The sequence below is a fragment of the Chiroxiphia lanceolata genome, chromosome 26 (assembly GCF_009829145.1).
Source record: "Chiroxiphia lanceolata isolate bChiLan1 chromosome 26, bChiLan1.pri, whole genome shotgun sequence".
NCBI lineage: Eukaryota > Metazoa > Chordata > Aves > Passeriformes > Pipridae > Chiroxiphia > Chiroxiphia lanceolata.
This window is the reverse complement of record NC_045662.1, coordinates 587,434-606,879: the sequence shown is the minus strand read 5'-3', so window position 1 is coordinate 606,879 and position 19,446 is coordinate 587,434. Positions and strand designations below refer to the sequence as shown.

General features: G+C 53.6%; 2 protein-coding genes and 3 pseudogenes across 2 annotated transcripts; 3 read left to right on the top strand and 2 right to left on the bottom strand.

The window, feature by feature from the left end:
• Positions 1–891: 891 nt before the first annotated feature.
• Positions 892–1,644, top strand: LOC116798752 (annotated as a pseudogene).
• A 2,885-nt stretch (positions 1,645–4,529) lies between these two features.
• On the bottom strand, positions 4,530–5,601 carry LOC116798740 (feather keratin Cos1-2-like). The gene is made up of 2 exons (XM_032711343.1): positions 5,436–5,601; positions 4,530–5,136 (listed from the first exon to the last, which is right to left on the bottom strand). Exon 2 carries the CDS (start codon positions 5,113–5,115, stop codon positions 4,810–4,812), a length of 306 nt encoding a protein of 101 aa, XP_032567234.1. The 5' UTR covers positions 5,116–5,136; positions 5,436–5,601; the 3' UTR covers positions 4,530–4,809.
• A 2,904-nt stretch (positions 5,602–8,505) lies between these two features.
• LOC116798751 lies at positions 8,506–9,258 on the top strand (annotated as a pseudogene).
• A 2,885-nt stretch (positions 9,259–12,143) lies between these two features.
• LOC116798731 (feather keratin Cos1-2-like) lies at positions 12,144–13,199 on the bottom strand. The gene is made up of 2 exons (XM_032711325.1): positions 13,050–13,199; positions 12,144–12,750 (listed from the first exon to the last, which is right to left on the bottom strand). The coding sequence occupies exon 2, from the start codon at positions 12,727–12,729 to the stop codon at positions 12,424–12,426; it is 306 nt and encodes a 101-aa protein (XP_032567216.1). The 5' UTR covers positions 12,730–12,750; positions 13,050–13,199; the 3' UTR covers positions 12,144–12,423.
• Positions 13,200–16,119: 2,920 nt separating this feature from the next.
• Positions 16,120–16,872, top strand: LOC116798762 (annotated as a pseudogene).
• The last annotated feature ends 2,574 nt before the right edge of the window (positions 16,873–19,446 follow it).

Below are 19,446 nucleotides of genomic sequence, written 5' to 3'. Positions count from 1 at the left end.
ACCACCTGAGGTGCACATGTCATCAGTTCCTGTGGCTGGTCATGGACCCTACACTGGGTGATGGAGGGGAAGAGAAGGAAGAGATGAGGTTGTGAGCTGGTCCAAGGCATTGTTTTTTCCCATCCCCACTGCTGCCGATCGTTGGAGTCAGGCTCTCCCTGATGGCCATTGGCCGTGGAGTAGCCAGGGAGGTCTCCATCCACCTCCAAGGGAGGGGGCACAAAGGAAAATCACTGCAAGGAGGCCCACCCTCTGCTTTGTCAAACTTCATCCCAGAGGAGACTGGGGGAGTTGCCACAGAACGAAGGAGGATTCAGAGGCCCAGGCCTGGACGTGCAACAAACCTAATGAGATTAAGGAAGAGAAGGAGGTGGCTCAGAGAACCCCAGGAGCAGCCACCAAGATGCAGAGGAGCTCATGCAGGGTGTCCATCTGCCTGCCCTGTAGAGGGAGGGAGGGTTACAGGTGGCAACTTGGGTGGCTGAGCAGACAGAGACAGCATATGTAAGAGAGTGAGAAGGGTGGAAGAAGGACAAAAAGTCCAGCATCCCTCACATGTGCACTCATGGCCACTCACACAGCAGTCTTGGGGCATATGGGCAAAAAAGCACAAAAGTGGTGCCCATTTCCTGTCATCTTTGCCACAAATAAACCACACAGAAATGACCCAGAAGAACAGCACCTGTAAACAAGAGATGCCACCAGCCTTGATCTGAGCCTTCTGCCTGTGCTGACATCTTTCTGCCCTGCAAATCCTTGACCCACTCATCCCGGCACTTCCAGAAGCTTTCATATAGGAGGGCAAGCGGAATTAGGCAGGAAATGAAAGGGCATCAGTGCAGGAAACCAGGACACAGCCCCTACCATTAGCTGGGATGGTTCACAACTGACATGAGCTGGTCAGAAAATTATGACTTGCACAAAGGTGCCTGTGGGCCTGGGGCAGTGCAGGACTGCTATAAAAGGCAGCCCAAGTCTCTGCTCTCGCATCCACTTCTCTCACCTCCTTCTCCTCGGCAATCAGGTCAGTGGGAAGCCTTTTCTTCTCCTTCTCCTCCTGCTTCAAGACCACGTCTTTCCTAACTGCGGGTCTCAGCTGATATGGGCTGTGTTAGCCCAGGGCTGGGAGCTGCTTCTGCTGGGAGAGGGAAGGGGAGAGAAGGTGTTGTGCAGAGAGAGGCTGGGACTTGGCTGAGGAGGCTGCTGGGCTTTGGGCTGGGCAGTGTCAGGTGGTGCAGGAGGTGCCTTGTCTGCAGGGGGGTTGGGTGCAGGGCTGCTTCTCATGTGTGTCTGCTTTGTGCTTCTCCCTGCCCTGTGTGCCAGGTGCCCCTGTGAGCCAGAGACATGTCGTGCTGCCAGCCCTGCAACCCTTGCTGCCAGCCCTGCGGCCCGACCCCGCTGGCCAACAGCTGCAATGAGTGCTGTGTCAGGCAGTGCCAGGACTCCGTCGTTGCCATCCAGCCCTCTGCTGTGGTGGTGACCCTGCCCGGGCCCATCCTCAGCTCCTTCCCACAGAACACCGTGGTGGGATCCTCCACCTCCGCTGCCGTTGGCAGCATCCTCAGCTGTGACGGAGTGCCCATCAACTCCGGGGGCTTTGACCTCTCCTGCATCACCAACCGCTACAGGTGTCGGCCCTGCTAAAGCTGCTGGCAACGTCCTGGGGCAAGAACCTGCAAGACCTCACAGCATGGGGCTGGACTGAAAACAGAACTCCGGGACATTGTGTTTCGAGCTTCAGGACATTATTTCCTTTTCCCGCTCTTCCATCTCTTTCCTTTGCTTTCTGTGTCTCCCCAGGCCAGCCAAGGGGGATCTGTCGCCCTTTCTGCCTCTGCAGGGCAGGCAGATGGACACCCTGCAGGAGCTCCACTGCGTCTTAGTGGCTGCTCCTTTTGCTCTCTGTGAGCCACCTCCTTTGCTTCTTTAGACTCATTAAAGTTGTTGTGCATCCAAGCCTGAGCCTCAGAGTCTTCTTTCAATCTGTGCATCTCTTTCAGCCTATTCAGGGAAGAAAGGTGGAGGAAGCAGATTGCAGTGGGTTTTGTTTTGTGCATTTTGTGATAGAGCTGTCAAAATCATCCCTGCTAACTGCACAGTGAAAGGGCTTTAGGGACACCACGGCTCAAAGGGTGGCAGCAGTGAGGATGGGAAACCACAGCGTCTGGGGAAAGCCCACAACTTCATCTCTTCCTTCTCCTCTTCTCCACTGCCCTTTCTAGTGCCCATGAGCAGCACACATGGTCAATGGCAGATGACACCCATACCTCTCACAGTCCTTCAGGCCCTGGCAGGGCCCAGCTGCTCTCCAGACATCCAGGGCTGAGACAACTCTGCGGCTGGGATCAGTATCTGCCATGATCAGGCTACGCAGTGCAGTTTCCATTCCTTGAACCCAACACCCCCAGGGCCAACCACAGCTCCAGCTGAGCACCCAGTGCCCAAAGAGCCACTTTCTGGCCACCACGCCTCCACTCACAGGCAGAGGGGAACTGGGCAGATGATGCATAGAGCAACCCCACAGCCACTTTGGCTCTCTGCAAGACAATTATCCCTTGATTCCTCATGGATTTTTTTCAGATGTCCATCTGAATTGGAGCAAATGACTTTTCGCTTCCTCATTAATTCACGTTTGCGTATGGTTTTCAATGGCATCTTTTTACACCTTGGACTTCAGCCCCAAGAGAAACTCTAAATCCTGGCATCCCTTGCTTATCTGTGGTTGCCTGGCTGCAAAAAAAGGGACTCCAGAAGGCAAAGCTGGGTTCAAAATAATGGCCCAGGCACACAACACCTCATGGACCATGTGAAGTTCCCCTTGTGCTTTCCTGCACGTCAGACACCATCCTTGTCCACCTCACTGGGCGCTGGGCAGCTTCAGTGGTACAGGACCAGCCCTATCGCAGCACAAACACTGAGAATGACCCTGCTCGTACTCATCTTCCCTGGCTCACCCAGTGCTCTGAGGCAGGGCCAGCCCCAGCTCTCTTCACACCCCAGTGCTTCTCACTTCCTGGCCAGGCTGTGCCTGGTCTTCTAAGAGTCTCTGGCCATGGGAGATCTGTCCTCCAACAGACCTTGCACTCCGTGGGCAACCACATGGGAACACTGAGGGGCAGGGCTGTGCCCTCAGAGGAGTATTTCTTCTCCCCACCCTGGGCTCTGCAGGAAACAGTCTGGGCAGTTCCACCGTGTGGACCAGTACTCACACTAAGCCCAGGAAGGCACAGCCCAGAATGGATCCAAGGCACACTGTACTCTGGGCTTGGGAAATTGGACCCCAGGTACGCCAGGAAGCGCAGCAGAACTGGCCTCTGCAAGTGCTGGATAATCCATACATTGCTCTGGGTACCTTTATCTGCCACCTGAGACAGAAGTCTAATTGGTCCTGCTGGCTCACCCATTGGTCGTTCTCATTTCTCTTGGTTGTGGCAAAAGCCTTCTAGAGAAGTTCATTTCCTCGAGTCCCCCTGTGCTATTCTCTGTCTCCAGTGTATGTTTCTTCAGGTGATCAGTTCTAGCACATAAATAGGACATCAGCCAAGCACATCCCAATTTCTCCCGGGTGTGGATATGTGTGTTCTCCACTGGGAATTCCATGGGCGCACTGAAGGGCAGGGCTGTGCAGAAGGGCCTGCAGTGGTGGGAATGTGGTTAAACGGACAGATGATAAATTCAGATTAGGTATTAGGAAGAAATTCTTCCCTGTGAGGGTGGTGATGCACTGGAACAGGGTGCATGGAGAGCTTATGGATGCTCCATCCCTTCAAGTGTTCAGAGCAGGTGGGATGGGGCTTGGAGCAGCCTGGTCTAGCGAAACTATCCTTTCTCTTGACAGATGGGTGGGGTTAGATGATAAATATGATCCATTCTATCCCAAACCATTCTATGACTCTTTGATCTGTGGGCTGTCCATTACAGATCACCTTTGTTCCCCAGGGTCTGTCTTTCTTTGGCTGCTGCTCTTGGGCATTGCTTTGGTGAAAGGTTTCAGGCAGAAAGGCGTTGATGACAGACATCCATACATGGGAGGGGTGTTTTCAATTAATAGTGAAGCCTTAAGTCATCTGTAAAAATGCAGTAAAAAGTTATTTATCACCGCATAGCCTGAGTGTGGCTGATACCAATCCCAAGCTGTGAATTATCTCAGCCCTGCATGTCTGCACAGAGGCTTTGCCTGCCTGTGCTGAGGGACTGTAGGAGGTACGTATCTCATCTGCCTGTGCTCCTGTGTGCTGGGCATGGACTCCAGACAATGGAATGGAGGGGAGGAGAAGGAGGAGACAAGGTTGTGGGCTGTCTCCAGGAAGTGTTCTTTTCCTTCTCCACTCCTGATAGCCTTTGGGGTCAGTGTTTCCCTGATGGTCTTTGTCCCTCAAGCAGTCAGGGACATTTTGGACACCTCCAACAGAAAAGGCACAAAGTAAAATGCACTACAGGGACTCCCAAGGTCTGTTTTGTGCAACATTTTCCCTGAGCACACTGCAAGAGTTGCCACAGAATAAAGGAGGACTTGGATGCCCAGGCTTGGATGCACAACAGATTTATTGAGTTTAAGGAAGAAAAGGAGGTGGCTCACAACGAGCCCCAGGAACAGCCACTAAGGTGCAGTTGAGCTCCTGCAGGGTGTCCATCTGCCCGCCTTGCAAAGGGAGGAAGGACAACAGACAACAAAGGAAAGAGATGGAAGAGCGGGAAAAGGAAACGTCATCATGAAGCTCCAAATACAGTGTCTCAAAGTTCTGTTTTCAGTCCAGCCCCATGTTGTGAGGTCTTGCAGGTTCTTGCCCCAGGACGTTGCCAGCAGCTTTAGCAGGGGGGACATCTGCCACGGTAGCAGCTGGTGATGCAGGAGAGGTCAAAGCCCCCGGAGTTGATGGGCACTCCATTACAGCTGAGGATGCTGCCAACGGCAGCGGAGGTGGAGGATCCCACCACGGTGTTCTGTGGGAAGGAGCTGAGGATGGGCCCGGGCAGGGTCACCACCACAGCAGAGGGCTGGATGGCAACAGTGGAGCTCTGGCACTGCCTGACACAGCACTCATTGCAGCTGTTGGCCAGCGGGGTCGGGCCGCAGGGCTGGCAGCAAGGGTTGCAGGGCTGGCAGCACGACATGTCTCTGGCTCACAGGGGCACCTGGCACACAGGGCAGGGAGAAGCACAAAGCAGACACACATGAGAAGCAGCCCTGCACCCAACCCCCCTGCAGACAAGGCACCTCCTGCACCACCTGACACTGCCCAGCCCAAAGCCCAGCAGCCTCCTCAGCCAAGTCCCAGCCTCTCTCTGCACAACACCTTCTCTCCCCTTCCCTCTCCCAGCAGAAGCAGCTCCCAGCCCTGGGCTAACACAGCCCATATCAGCTGAGACCCGCAGTTAGGAAAGACGTGGTCTTGAAGCAGGAGGAGAAGGAGAAGAAAAGGCTTCCCACTGACCTGATTGCCGAGGAGAAGGAGGTGAGAGAAGTGGATGCGAGAGCAGAGACTTGGGCTGCCTTTTATAGCAGTCCTGCACTGCCCCAGGCCCACAGGCACCTTTGTGCAAGTCATAATTTTCTGACCAGCTCATGTCAGTTGTGAACCATCCCAGCTAATGGTAGGGGCTGTGTCCTGGTTTCCTGCACTGATGCCCTTTCATTTCCTGGTACATGCCAAGTGCTTTCCTACATGAAGCGCCATCTCTCTAAGTGCCAGGATTTGTAGGGCAGAAAGATGCCATTAGAGGAAGAAGTTTTAGATGAAGGGCTGTTAGCATGGCTTGAGGGCAGGTGATTTGCCCCAAGGTCATTCCTGTGGTCTTGTCTTTGGCAAAGTTGTCAGGAAATGGACGCTGCTCTTGTGCTTCTTGTACACGTGCCCAAGGACTGCCATGGGAGGGGACATGACACATCCTTGTCTTTTGCTTCCACCTCGTCTCTGTGCTGGTCACTCTTACACTCAAGTGGGCTTCTGCTGGGGGGTTGACCCTATTGCTACTCTACGTGTACTCTCAGATCAGTGCACTGGGTTATTCGTGTCATGCCCCCTCTGTGCCCTCTCTGGGTCCTCTGTCCTTCCAAGGTGTACTGCAGTCCTGCCCTGGCAGGGTGGTCCTCTGCGTACAGAAGCAAAGAAAGACAAAGAATTAATTAATTCTCTGCTTCCCATGAGCAGGCAGGTGTTCAGCCATCTCCAGAAGAGCATGGCCCCATTCTGATGAATGGTGGCTCGGGAAGACAAAACCACCGTGTCTCCAAGTGTCCCCCCCTCCTCCTTCTTCCCACACCTTTATATACTGAGTATAGTGCCACATGGTCTGACATATCCCTTGGATCACTTTGGGTCACCTGTCTTGGCTGTGTCTTCTCCCAGCCTCCCACATACCCCCAACTTCCTTGCCAGCGTGGCAGCAGGAAAAGCTGAAAAGGCCTTGGCTCTCTGCAAACTTAGCAATAGCAAAATCATCTCTGCATTATCAACTCTGTTTTGAGCAAAAATTCAAAACATAATCCCATCCCAAAACCTGTGAAGGAAGTTATCTCTACCTCAGCAAGAAACAGCAAACCGTCGTTTTCTCCTTCTTCCTGACTACCACTGAGTTCATGATCCTCTCAGGGATGTCCTGTAATCGAGATGTCACCATCCGCAAACCGCTCCGTTTCACCACCCCCATGAAGAACAAAATCTGCTTCCTGCATGCCCCAACCCCGTGGACACTGGGCTTGTTGTCATCTCAACCCAGGTGTTTCTCCTGCTGGCTGGCTGTTCTGCATCGGGAAAGACACCACTGAGACCCAAGTTCCCTGGCTTGGCCGGTGCTTATCCTGATCCAGCGGCTGCTGCCACCAGATTGTGTTTTTCAAAAGATGACCAGAGAGCTGGAGAACCTGTGCTGTGAGGAAAGACTGAAGGAGTGTGGCCTTTTCTCCCTGGAGAACAGGAGACTTGGGGAGGAGCTCTTCCCAGTATTTTAGTACTTCAGTGGGGTCTGCCAAGAGGACCGAGACTTTCTCGGAACAAGGACCCACGTGCAGGGCTTGTCTGTGGAGGTCACAGGCACAGTGAAGAGGAACTGGAGATGATTTGGGTGCTGGCAACAGACATCAGTGCTTGGGCAGCCGGTCTCACTAGCTGAAGGTGAAAGTGAAGCCTTGGCCTCTGGACAGCACAAGATGTGCCCAGTGGCCAGTCATGTGGATAAAGGTGGTGTCTCTGCCCTGAACTGAGGGCAGCAGGAGCACGTGTGGAACCTCACAGGCTTCACGGGACACTCTGTGCCTGAGCTGTTACTTTGAGCCCAGCAGTGCCTTCAAGAGTTCCTCTTCTGCACACAGGAGACCATGGATATCTGAGGGATGACACAAATTACAGCATTATTCAAGGCTGAAGGCCGGGGTCTGAGGAGAAAGTCTTAATAAAAAGGGATAAATGTTGTCATCAATAGTGAGGCTACAGGTCACGTGCACAGGGAAGATGGACACCTGACGCAAGCCATCTGGGCCTTTTGGATATGTTGGCTTCAAAGAAATAGGGACTTCATGGCACAGTTGGAGTGTGACTGTTACCAATCCTAACTGCTGAATCCCCTGCGGCCTGACTGTATCAACAACCCCTGGGCCCTGCCAGGCACTGAAGGACCACCTGAGGTGCACATGTCATCAGTTCCTGTGGCTGGTCATGGACCCTACACTGGGTGATGGAGGGGAAGAGAAGGAAGAGATGAGGTTGTGAGCTGGTCCAAGGCATTGTTTTTTCCCATCCCCACTGCTGCCGATCGTTGGAGTCAGGCTCTCCCTGATGGCCATTGGCCGTGGAGTAGCCAGGGAGGTCTCCATCCACCTCCAAGGGAGGGGGCACAAAGGAAAATCACTGCAAGGAGGCCCACCCTCTGCTTTGTCAAACTTCATCCCAGAGGAGACTGGGGGAGTTGCCACAGAACGAAGGAGGATTCAGAGGCCCAGGCCTGGACGTGCAACAAACCTAATGAGATTAAGGAAGAGAAGGAGGTGGCTCAGAGAACCCCAGGAGCAGCCACCAAGATGCAGAGGAGCTCATGCAGGGTGTCCATCTGCCTGCCCTGTAGAGGGAGGGAGGGTTACAGGTGGCAACTTGGGTGGCTGAGCAGACAGAGACAGCATATGTAAGAGAGTGAGAAGGGTGGAAGAAGGACAAAAAGTCCAGCATCCCTCACATGTGCACTCATGGCCACTCACACAGCAGTCTTGGGGCATATGGGCAAAAAAGCACAAAAGTGGTGCCCATTTCCTGTCATCTTTGCCACAAATAAACCACACAGAAATGACCCAGAAGAACAGCACCTGTAAACAAGAGATGCCACCAGCCTTGATCTGAGCCTTCTGCCTGTGCTGACATCTTTCTGCCCTGCAAATCCTTGACCCACTCATCCCGGCACTTCCAGAAGCTTTCATATAGGAGGGCAAGCGGAATTAGGCAGGAAATGAAAGGGCATCAGTGCAGGAAACCAGGACACAGCCCCTACCATTAGCTGGGATGGTTCACAACTGACATGAGCTGGTCAGAAAATTATGACTTGCACAAAGGTGCCTGTGGGCCTGGGGCAGTGCAGGACTGCTATAAAAGGCAGCCCAAGTCTCTGCTCTCGCATCCACTTCTCTCACCTCCTTCTCCTCGGCAATCAGGTCAGTGGGAAGCCTTTTCTTCTCCTTCTCCTCCTGCTTCAAGACCACGTCTTTCCTAACTGCGGGTCTCAGCTGATATGGGCTGTGTTAGCCCAGGGCTGGGAGCTGCTTCTGCTGGGAGAGGGAAGGGGAGAGAAGGTGTTGTGCAGAGAGAGGCTGGGACTTGGCTGAGGAGGCTGCTGGGCTTTGGGCTGGGCAGTGTCAGGTGGTGCAGGAGGTGCCTTGTCTGCAGGGGGGTTGGGTGCAGGGCTGCTTCTCATGTGTGTCTGCTTTGTGCTTCTCCCTGCCCTGTGTGCCAGGTGCCCCTGTGAGCCAGAGACATGTCGTGCTGCCAGCCCTGCAACCCTTGCTGCCAGCCCTGCGGCCCGACCCCGCTGGCCAACAGCTGCAATGAGTGCTGTGTCAGGCAGTGCCAGGACTCCGTCGTTGCCATCCAGCCCTCTGCTGTGGTGGTGACCCTGCCCGGGCCCATCCTCAGCTCCTTCCCACAGAACACCGTGGTGGGATCCTCCACCTCCGCTGCCGTTGGCAGCATCCTCAGCTGTGACGGAGTGCCCATCAACTCCGGGGGCTTTGACCTCTCCTGCATCACCAACCGCTACAGGTGTCGGCCCTGCTAAAGCTGCTGGCAACGTCCTGGGGCAAGAACCTGCAAGACCTCACAGCATGGGGCTGGACTGAAAACAGAACTCCGGGACATTGTGTTTCGAGCTTCAGGACATTATTTCCTTTTCCCGCTCTTCCATCTCTTTCCTTTGCTTTCTGTGTCTCCCCAGGCCAGCCAAGGGGGATCTGTCGCCCTTTCTGCCTCTGCAGGGCAGGCAGATGGACACCCTGCAGGAGCTCCACTGCGTCTTAGTGGCTGCTCCTTTTGCTCTCTGTGAGCCACCTCCTTTGCTTCTTTAGACTCATTAAAGTTGTTGTGCATCCAAGCCTGAGCCTCAGAGTCTTCTTTCAATCTGTGCATCTCTTTCAGCCTATTCAGGGAAGAAAGGTGGAGGAAGCAGATTGCAGTGGGTTTTGTTTTGTGCATTTTGTGATAGAGCTGTCAAAATCATCCCTGCTAACTGCACAGTGAAAGGGCTTTAGGGACACCACGGCTCAAAGGGTGGCAGCAGTGAGGATGGGAAACCACAGCGTCTGGGGAAAGCCCACAACTTCATCTCTTCCTTCTCCTCTTCTCCACTGCCCTTTCTAGTGCCCATGAGCAGCACACATGGTCAATGGCAGATGACACCCATACCTCTCACAGTCCTTCAGGCCCTGGCAGGGCCCAGCTGCTCTCCAGACATCCAGGGCTGAGACAACTCTGCGGCTGGGATCAGTATCTGCCATGATCAGGCTACGCAGTGCAGTTTCCATTCCTTGAACCCAACACCCCCAGGGCCAACCACAGCTCCAGCTGAGCACCCAGTGCCCAAAGAGCCACTTTCTGGCCACCACGCCTCCACTCACAGGCAGAGGGGAACTGGGCAGATGATGCATAGAGCAACCCCACAGCCACTTTGGCTCTCTGCAAGACAATTATCCCTTGATTCCTCATGGATTTTTTTCAGATGTCCATCTGAATTGGAGCAAATGACTTTTCGCTTCCTCATTAATTCACGTTTGCGTATGGTTTTCAATGGCATCTTTTTACACCTTGGACTTCAGCCCCAAGAGAAACTCTAAATCCTGGCATCCCTTGCTTATCTGTGGTTGCCTGGCTGCAAAAAAAGGGACTCCAGAAGGCAAAGCTGGGTTCAAAATAATGGCTCAGGCACACAACACCTCATGGACCATGTGAAGTTCCCCTTGTGCTTTCCTGCACGTCAGACACCATCCTTGTCCACCTCACTGGGCGCTGGGCAGCTTCAGTGGTACAGGACCAGCCCTATCGCAGCACAAACACTGAGAATGACCCTGCTCGTACTCATCTTCCCTGGCTCACCCAGTGCTCTGAGGCAGGGCCAGCCCCAGCTCTCTTCACACCCCAGTGCTTCTCACTTCCTGGCCAGGCTGTGCCTGGTCTTCTAAGAGTCTCTGGCCATGGGAGATCTGTCCTCCAACAGACCTTGCACTCCGTGGGCAACCACATGGGAACACTGAGGGGCAGGGCTGTGCCCTCAGAGGAGTATTTCTTCTCCCCACCTTGGGCTCTGCAGGAAACAGTCTGGGCAGTTCCACCGTGTGGACCAGTACTCACACTAAGCCCAGGAAGGCACAGCCCAGAATGGATCCAAGGCACACTGTACTCTGGGCTTGGGAAATTGGACCCCAGGTACGCCAGGAAGCGCAGCAGAACTGGCCTCTGCAAGTGCTGGATAATCCATACATTGCTCTGGGTACCTTTATCTGCCACCTGAGACAGAAGTCTAATTGGTCCTGCTGGCTCACCCATTGGTCGTTCTCATTTCTCTTGGTTGTGGCAAAAGCCTTCTAGAGAAGTTCATTTCCTCGAGTCCCCCTGTGCTATTCTCTGTCTCCAGTGTATGTTTCTTCAGGTGATCAGTTCTAGCACATAAATAGGACATCAGCCAAGCACATCCCAATTTCTCCCGGGTGTGGATATGTGTGTTCTCCACTGGGAATTCCATGGGCGCACTGAAGGGCAGGGCTGTGCAGAAGGGCCTGCAGTGGTGGGAATGTGGTTAAACGGACAGATGATAAATTCAGATTAGGTATTAGGAAGAAATTCTTCCCTGTGAGGGTGGTGATGCACTGGAACAGGGTGCATGGAGAGCTTATGGATGCTCCATCCCTTCAAGTGTTCAGAGCAGGTGGGATGGGGCTTGGAGCAGCCTGGTCTAGCGAAACTATCCTTTCTCTTGACAGATGGGTGGGGTTAGATGATAAATATGATCCATTCTATCCCAAACCATTCTATGACTCTTTGATCTGTGGGCTGTCCATTACAGATCACCTTTGTTCCCCAGGGTCTGTCTTTCTTTGGCTGCTGCTCTTGGGCATTGCTTTGGTGAAAGGTTTCAGGCAGAAAGGCGTTGATGACAGACATCCATACATGGGAGGGGTGTTTTCAATTAATAGTGAAGCCTTAAGTCATCTGTAAAAATGCAGTAAAAAGTTATTTATCACCGCATAGCCTGAGTGTGGCTGATACCAATCCCAAGCTGTGAATTATCTCAGCCCTGCATGTCTGCACAGAGGCTTTGCCTGCCTGTGCTGAGGGACTGTAGGAGGTACGTATCTCATCTGCCTGTGCTCCTGTGTGCTGGGCATGGACTCCAGACAATGGAATGGAGGGGAGGAGAAGGAGGAGACAAGGTTGTGGGCTGTCTCCAGGAAGTGTTCTTTTCCTTCTCCACTCCTGATAGCCTTTGGGGTCAGTGTTTCCCTGATGGTCTTTGTCCCTCAAGCAGTCAGGGACATTTTGGACACCTCCAACAGAAAAGGCACAAAGTAAAATGCACTACAGGGACTCCCAAGGTCTGTTTTGTGCAACATTTTCCCTGAGCACACTGCAAGAGTTGCCACAGAATAAAGGAGGACTTGGATGCCCAGGCTTGGATGCACAACAGATTTATTGAGTTTAAGGAAGAAAAGGAGGTGGCTCACAACGAGCCCCAGGAACAGCCACTAAGGTGCAGTTGAGCTCCTGCAGGGTGTCCATCTGCCCGCCTTGCAAAGGGAGGAAGGACAACAGACAACAAAGGAAAGAGATGGAAGAGCGGGAAAAGGAAACGTCATCATGAAGCTCCAAATACAGTGTCTCAAAGTTCTGTTTTCAGTCCAGCCCCATGTTGTGAGGTCTTGCAGGTTCTTGCCCCAGGACGTTGCCAGCAGCTTTAGCAGGGGGGACATCTGCCACGGTAGCAGCTGGTGATGCAGGAGAGGTCAAAGCCCCCGGAGTTGATGGGCACTCCATTACAGCTGAGGATGCTGCCAACGGCAGCGGAGGTGGAGGATCCCACCACGGTGTTCTGTGGGAAGGAGCTGAGGATGGGCCCGGGCAGGGTCACCACCACAGCAGAGGGCTGGATGGCAACAGTGGAGCTCTGGCACTGCCTGACACAGCACTCATTGCAGCTGTTGGCCAGCGGGGTCGGGCCGCAGGGCTGGCAGCAAGGGTTGCAGGGCTGGCAGCACGACATGTCTCTGGCTCACAGGGGCACCTGGCACACAGGGCAGGGAGAAGCACAAAGCAGACACACATGAGAAGCAGCCCTGCACCCAACCCCCCTGCAGACAAGGCACCTCCTGCACCACCTGACACTGCCCAGCCCAAAGCCCAGCAGCCTCCTCAGCCAAGTCCCAGCCTCTCTCTGCACAACACCTTCTCTCCCCTTCCCTCTCCCAGCAGAAGCAGCTCCCAGCCCTGGGCTAACACAGCCCATATCAGCTGAGACCCGCAGTTAGGAAAGACGTGGTCTTGAAGCAGGAGGAGAAGGAGAAGAAAAGGCTTCCCACTGACCTGATTGCCGAGGAGAAGGAGGTGAGAGAAGTGGATGCGAGAGCAGAGACTTGGGCTGCCTTTTATAGCAGTCCTGCACTGCCCCAGGCCCACAGGCACCTTTGTGCAAGTCATAATTTTCTGACCAGCTCATGTCAGTTGTGAACCATCCCAGCTAATGGTAGGGGCTGTGCCCTGGTTTCCTGCACTGCTGCCTTTTCATTTCCTGGTACATGCCAAGTGCTTTCCTACATGAAGCGCCATCTCTCTAAGTGCCAGGATTTGTAGGGCAGAAAGATGCCATTAGAGGAAGAAGTTTTAGATGAAGGGCTGTTAGCATGGCTTGAGGGCAGGTGATTTGCCCCAAGGTCATTCCTGTGGTCTTGTCTTTGGCAAAGTTGTCAGGAAATGGACGCTGCTCTTGTGCTTCTTGTACACGTGCCCAAGGACTGCCATGGGAGGGGACATGACACATCCTTGTCTTTTGCTTCCACCTCGTCTCTGTGCTGGTCACTCTTACACTCAAGTGGGCTTCTGCTGGGGGGTTGACCCTATTGCTACTCTACGTGTACTCTCAGATCAGTGCACTGGGTTATTCGTGTCATGCCCCCTCTGTGCCCTCTCTGGGTCCTCTGTCCTTCCAAGGTGTACTGCAGTCCTGCCCTGGCAGGGTGGTCCTCTGCGTACAGAAGCAAAGAAAGACAAAGAATTAATTAATTCTCTGCTTCCCATGAGCAGGCAGGTGTTCAGCCATCTCCAGAAGAGCATGGCCCCATTCTGATGAATGGTGGCTCGGGAAGACAAAACCACCGTGTCTCCAAGTGTCCCCCCCTCCTCCTTCTTCCCACACCTTTATATACTGAGTATAGTGCCACATGGTCTGACATATCCCTTGGATCACTTTGGGTCACCTGTCTTGGCTGTGTCTTCTCCCAGCCTCCCACATACCCCCAACTTCCTTGCCAGCGTGGCAGCAGGAAAAGCTGAAAAGGCCTTGGCTCTCTGCAAACTTAGCAATAGCAAAATCATCTCTGCATTATCAACTCTGTTTTGAGCAAAAATTCAAAACATAATCCCATCCCAAAACCTGTGAAGGAAGTTATCTCTACCTCAGCAAGAAACAGCAAACCGTCGTTTTCTCCTTCTTCCTGACTACCACTGAGTTCATGATCCTCTCAGGGATGTCCTGTAATCGAGATGTCACCATCCGCAAACCGCTCCGTTTCACCACCCCCATGAAGAACAAAATCTGCTTCCTGCATGCCCCAACCCCGTGGACACTGGGCTTGTTGTCATCTCAACCCAGGTGTTTCTCCTGCTGGCTGGCTGTTCTGCATCGGGAAAGACACCACTGAGACCCAAGTTCCCTGGCTTGGCCGGTGCTTATCCTGATCCAGCGGCTGCTGCCACCAGATTGTGTTTTTCAAAAGATGACCAGAGAGCTGGAGAACCTGTGCTGTGAGGAAAGACTGAAGGAGTGTGGCCTTTTCTCCCTGGAGAACAGGAGACTTGGGGAGGAGCTCTTCCCAGTATTTTAGTACTTCAGTGGGGTCTGCCAAGAGGACCGAGACTTTCTCGGAACAAGGACCCACGTGCAAGGCTTGTCTGTGGAGGTCACAGGCACAGTGAAGAGGAACTGGAGATGATTTGGGTGCTGGCAACAGACACCAGTGCTTGGGCAGCCGGTCTCACTAGCTGAAGGTGAAAGTGAAGCCTTGGCCTCTGGACAGCACAAGATGTGCCCAGTGGCCAGTCATGTGGATAAAGGTGGTGTCTCTGCCCTGAACTGAGGGCAGCAGGAGCACGTGTGGAACCTCACAGGCTTCACGGGACACTCTGTGCCTGAGCTGTTACTTTGAGCCCAGCAGTGCCTTCAAGAGTTCCTCTTCTGCACACAGGAGACCATGGATATCTGAGGGATGACACAAATTACAGCATTATTCAAGGCTGAAGGCCGGGGTCTGAGGAGAAAGTCTTAATAAAAAGGGATAAATGTTGTCATCAATAGTGAGGCTACAGGTCACGTGCACAGGGAAGATGGACACCTGACGCAAGCCATCTGGGCCTTTTGGATATGTTGGCTTCAAAGAAATAGGGACTTCATGGCACAGTTGGAGTGTGACTGTTACCAATCCTAACTGCTGAATCCCCTGCGGCCTGACTGTATCAACAACCCCTGGGCCCTGCCAGGCACTGAAGGACCACCTGAGGTGCACATGTCATCAGTTCCTGTGGCTGGTCATGGACCCTACACTGGGTGATGGAGGGGAAGAGAAGGAAGAGATGAGGTTGTGAGCTGGTCCAAGGCATTGTTTTTTCCCATCCCCACTGCTGCCGATCGTTGGAGTCAGGCTCTCCCTGATGGCCATTGGCCGTGGAGTAGCCAGGGAGGTCTCCATCCACCTCCAAGGGAGGGGGCACAAAGGAAAATCACTGCAAGGAGGCCCACCCTCTGCTTTGTCAAACTTCATCCCAGAGGAGACTGGGGGAGTTGCCACAGAACGAAGGAGGATTCAGAGGCCCAGGCCTGGACGTGCAACAAACCTAATGAGATTAAGGAAGAGAAGGAGGTGGCTCAGAGAACCCCAGGAGCAGCCACCAAGATGCAGAGGAGCTCATGCAGGGTGTCCATCTGCCTGCCCTGTAGAGGGAGGGAGGGTTACAGGTGGCAACTTGGGTGGCTGAGCAGACAGAGACAGCATATGTAAGAGAGTGAGAAGGGTGGAAGAAGGACAAGAAGTCCAGCATCCCTCACATGTGCACTCATGGCCACTCACACAGCAGTCTTGGGGCATATGGGCAAAAAAGCACAAAAGTGGTGCCCATTTCCTGTCATCTTTGCCACAAATAAACCACACAGAAATGACCCAGAAGAACAGCACCTGTAAACAAGAGATGCCACCAGCCTTGATCTGAGCCTTCTGCCTGTGCTGACATCTTTCTGCCCTGCAAATCCTTGACCCACTCATCCCGGCACTTCCAGAAGCTTTCATATAGGAGGGCAAGCGGAATTAGGCAGGAAATGAAAGGGCATCAGTGCAGGAAACCAGGGCACAGCCCCTACCATTAGCTGGGATGGTTCACAACTGACATGAGCTGGTCAGAAAATTATGACTTGCACAAAGGTGCCTGTGGGCCTGGGGCAGTGCAGGACTGCTATAAAAGGCAGCCCAAGTCTCTGCTCTCGCATCCACTTCTCTCACCTCCTTCTCCTCGGCAATCAGGTCAGTGGGAAGCCTTTTCTTCTCCTTCTCCTCCTGCTTCAAGACCACGTCTTTCCTAACTGCGGGTCTCAGCTGATATGGGCTGTGTTAGCCCAGGGCTGGGAGCTGCTTCTGCTGGGAGAGGGAAGGGGAGAGAAGGTGTTGTGCAGAGAGAGGCTGGGACTTGGCTGAGGAGGCTGCTGGGCTTTGGGCTGGGCAGTGTCAGGTGGTGCAGGAGGTGCCTTGTCTGCAGGGGGGTTGGGTGCAGGGCTGCTTCTCATGTGTGTCTGCTTTGTGCTTCTCCCTGCCCTGTGTGCCAGGTGCCCCTGTGAGCCAGAGACATGTCGTGCTGCCAGCCCTGCAACCCTTGCTGCCAGCCCTGCGGCCCGACCCCGCTGGCCAACAGCTGCAATGAGTGCTGTGTCAGGCAGTGCCAGGACTCCGTCGTTGCCATCCAGCCCTCTGCTGTGGTGGTGACCCTGCCCGGGCCCATCCTCAGCTCCTTCCCACAGAACACCGTGGTGGGATCCTCCACCTCCGCTGCCGTTGGCAGCATCCTCAGCTGTGACGGAGTGCCCATCAACTCCGGGGGCTTTGACCTCTCCTGCATCACCAACCGCTACAGGTGTCGGCCCTGCTAAACCTGCTGGCAACGTCCTGGGGCAAGAACCTGCAAGACCTCACAGCATGGGGCTGGACTGAAAACAGAACTCCGGGACATTGTGTTTCGAGCTTCAGGACATTATTTCCTTTTCCCGCTCTTCCATCTCTTTCCTTTGCTTTCTGTGTCTCCCCAGGCCAGCCAAGGGGGATCTGTCGCCCTTTCTGCCTCTGCAGGGCAGGCAGATGGACACCCTGCAGGAGCTCCACTGCGTCTTAGTGGCTGCTCCTTTTGCTCTCTGTGAGCCACCTCCTTTGCTTCTTTAGACTCATTAAAGTTGTTGTGCATCCAAGCCTGAGCCTCAGAGTCTTCTTTCAATCTGTGCATCTCTTTCAGCCTATTCAGGGAAGAAAGGTGGAGGAAGCAGATTGCAGTGGGTTTTGTTTTGTGCATTTTGTGATAGAGCTGTCAAAATCATCCCTGCTAACTGCACAGTGAAAGGGCTTTAGGGACACCACGGCTCAAAGGGTGGCAGCAGTGAGGATGGGAAACCACAGCGTCTGGGGAAAGCCCACAACTTCATCTCTTCCTTCTCCTCTTCTCCACTGCCCTTTCTAGTGCCCATGAGCAGCACACATGGTCAATGGCAGATGACACCCATACCTCTCACAGTCCTTCAGGCCCTGGCAGGGCCCAGCTGCTCTCCAGACATCCAGGGCTGAGACAACTCTGCGGCTGGGATCAGTATCTGCCATGATCAGGCTACGCAGTGCAGTTTCCATTCCTTGAACCCAACACCCCCAGGGCCAACCACAGCTCCAGCTGAGCACCCAGTGCCCAAAGAGCCACTTTCTGGCCACCACGCCTCCACTCACAGGCAGAGGGGAACTGGGCAGATGATGCATAGAGCAACCCCACAGCCACTTTGGCTCTCTGCAAGACAATTATCCCTTGATTCCTCATGGATTTTTTTCAGATGTCCATCTGAATTGGAGCAAATGACTTTTCGCTTCCTCATTAATTCACGTTTGCGTATGGTTTTCAATGGCATCTTTTTACACCTTGGACTTCAGCCCCAAGAGAAACTCTAAATCCTGGCATCCCTTGCTTATCTGTGGTTGCCTGGCTGCAAAAAAAGGGAATCCAGAAGGCAAAGCTGGGTTCAAAATAATGGCCCAGGCACACAACACCTCATGGACCATGTGAAGTTCCCCTTGTGCTTCCTGCACGTCAGACACCATCCTTGTCCACCTCACTGGGCGCTGGGCAGCTTCAGTGGTACAGGACCAGCCCTATCGCAGCACAAACACTGAGAATGACCCTGCTCGTACTCATCTTCCCTGGCTCACCCAGTGCTCTGAGGCAGGGCCAGCCCCAGCTCTCTTCACACCCCAGTGCTTCTCACTTCCTGGCCAGGCTGTGCCTGGTCTTCTAAGAGTCTCTGGCCATGGGAGATCTGTCCTCCAACAGACCTTGCACTCCGTGGGCAACCACATGGGAACACTGAGGGGCAGGGCTGTGCCCTCAGAGGAGTATTTCTTCTCCCCACCCTGGGCTCTGCAGGAAACAGTCTGGGCAGTTCCACCGTGTGGACCAGTACTCACACTAAGCCCAGGAAGGCACAGCCCAGAATGGATCCAAGGCACACTGTACTCTGGGCTTGGAAATTGGACCCCAGGTACGCCAGGAAGCGCAGCAGAACTGGCCTCTGCAAGTGCTGGATAATCCATACATTGCTCTGGGTACCTTTATCTGCCACCTGAGACAGAAGTCTAATTGGTCCTGCTGGCTCACCCATTGGTCGTTCTCATTTCTCTTGGTTGTGGCAAAAGCCTTCTAGAGAAGTTCATTTCCTCGAGTCCCCCTGTGCTATTCTCTGTCTCCAGTGTATGTTTCTTCAGGTGATCAGTTCTAGCACATAAATAGGACATCAGCCAAGCACATCCCAATTTCTCCCGGGTGTGGATATGTGTGTTCTCCACTGGGAATTCCATGGGCGCACTGAAGGGCAGGGCTGTGCAGAAGGGCCTGCAGTGGTGGAATGTGGTTAAACGGACAGATGATAAATTCGATTAGGTATTAGGAAGAAATTCTTCCCTGTGAGGGTGGTGATGCACTGGAACAGGGTGCATGGAGAGCTTATGGATGCTCCATCCCTTCAAGTGTTCAGAGCAGGTGGGATGGGGCTTGGAGCAGCCTGGTCTAGCGAAACTATCCTTTCTCTTGACAGATGGGTGGGGTTAGATGATAAATATGATCCATTCTATCCCAAACCATTCTATGACTCTTTGATCTGTGGGCTGTCCATTACAGATCACCTTTGTTCCCCAGGTCTGTCTTTCTTTGGCTGCTGCTCTTGGGCATTGCTTTGGTGAAAGGTTTCAGGCAGAAAGGCGTTGATGACAGACATCCATACATGGGAGGGGTGTTTTCAATTAATAGTGAAGCCTTAAGTCATCTGTAAAAATGCAGTAAAAAGTTATTTATCACCGCATAGCCTGAGTGTGGCTGATACCAATCCCAAGCTGTGAATTATCTCAGCCCTGCATGTCTGCACAGAGGCTTTGCCTGCTGTGCTGAGGGACTGTAGGAGGTACGTATTCATCTGCCTTTG

Bases quoted from the DNA above. Each gene is read 5' to 3' on its own strand.
- LOC116798740 (XM_032711343.1), bottom strand. From the start codon at position 5,115: ATGTCGTGCTGCCAGCCCTGCAACCCTTGCTGCCAGCCCTGCGGCCCG.
- LOC116798731 (XM_032711325.1), bottom strand. From the start codon at position 12,729: ATGTCGTGCTGCCAGCCCTGCAACCCTTGCTGCCAGCCCTGCGGCCCG.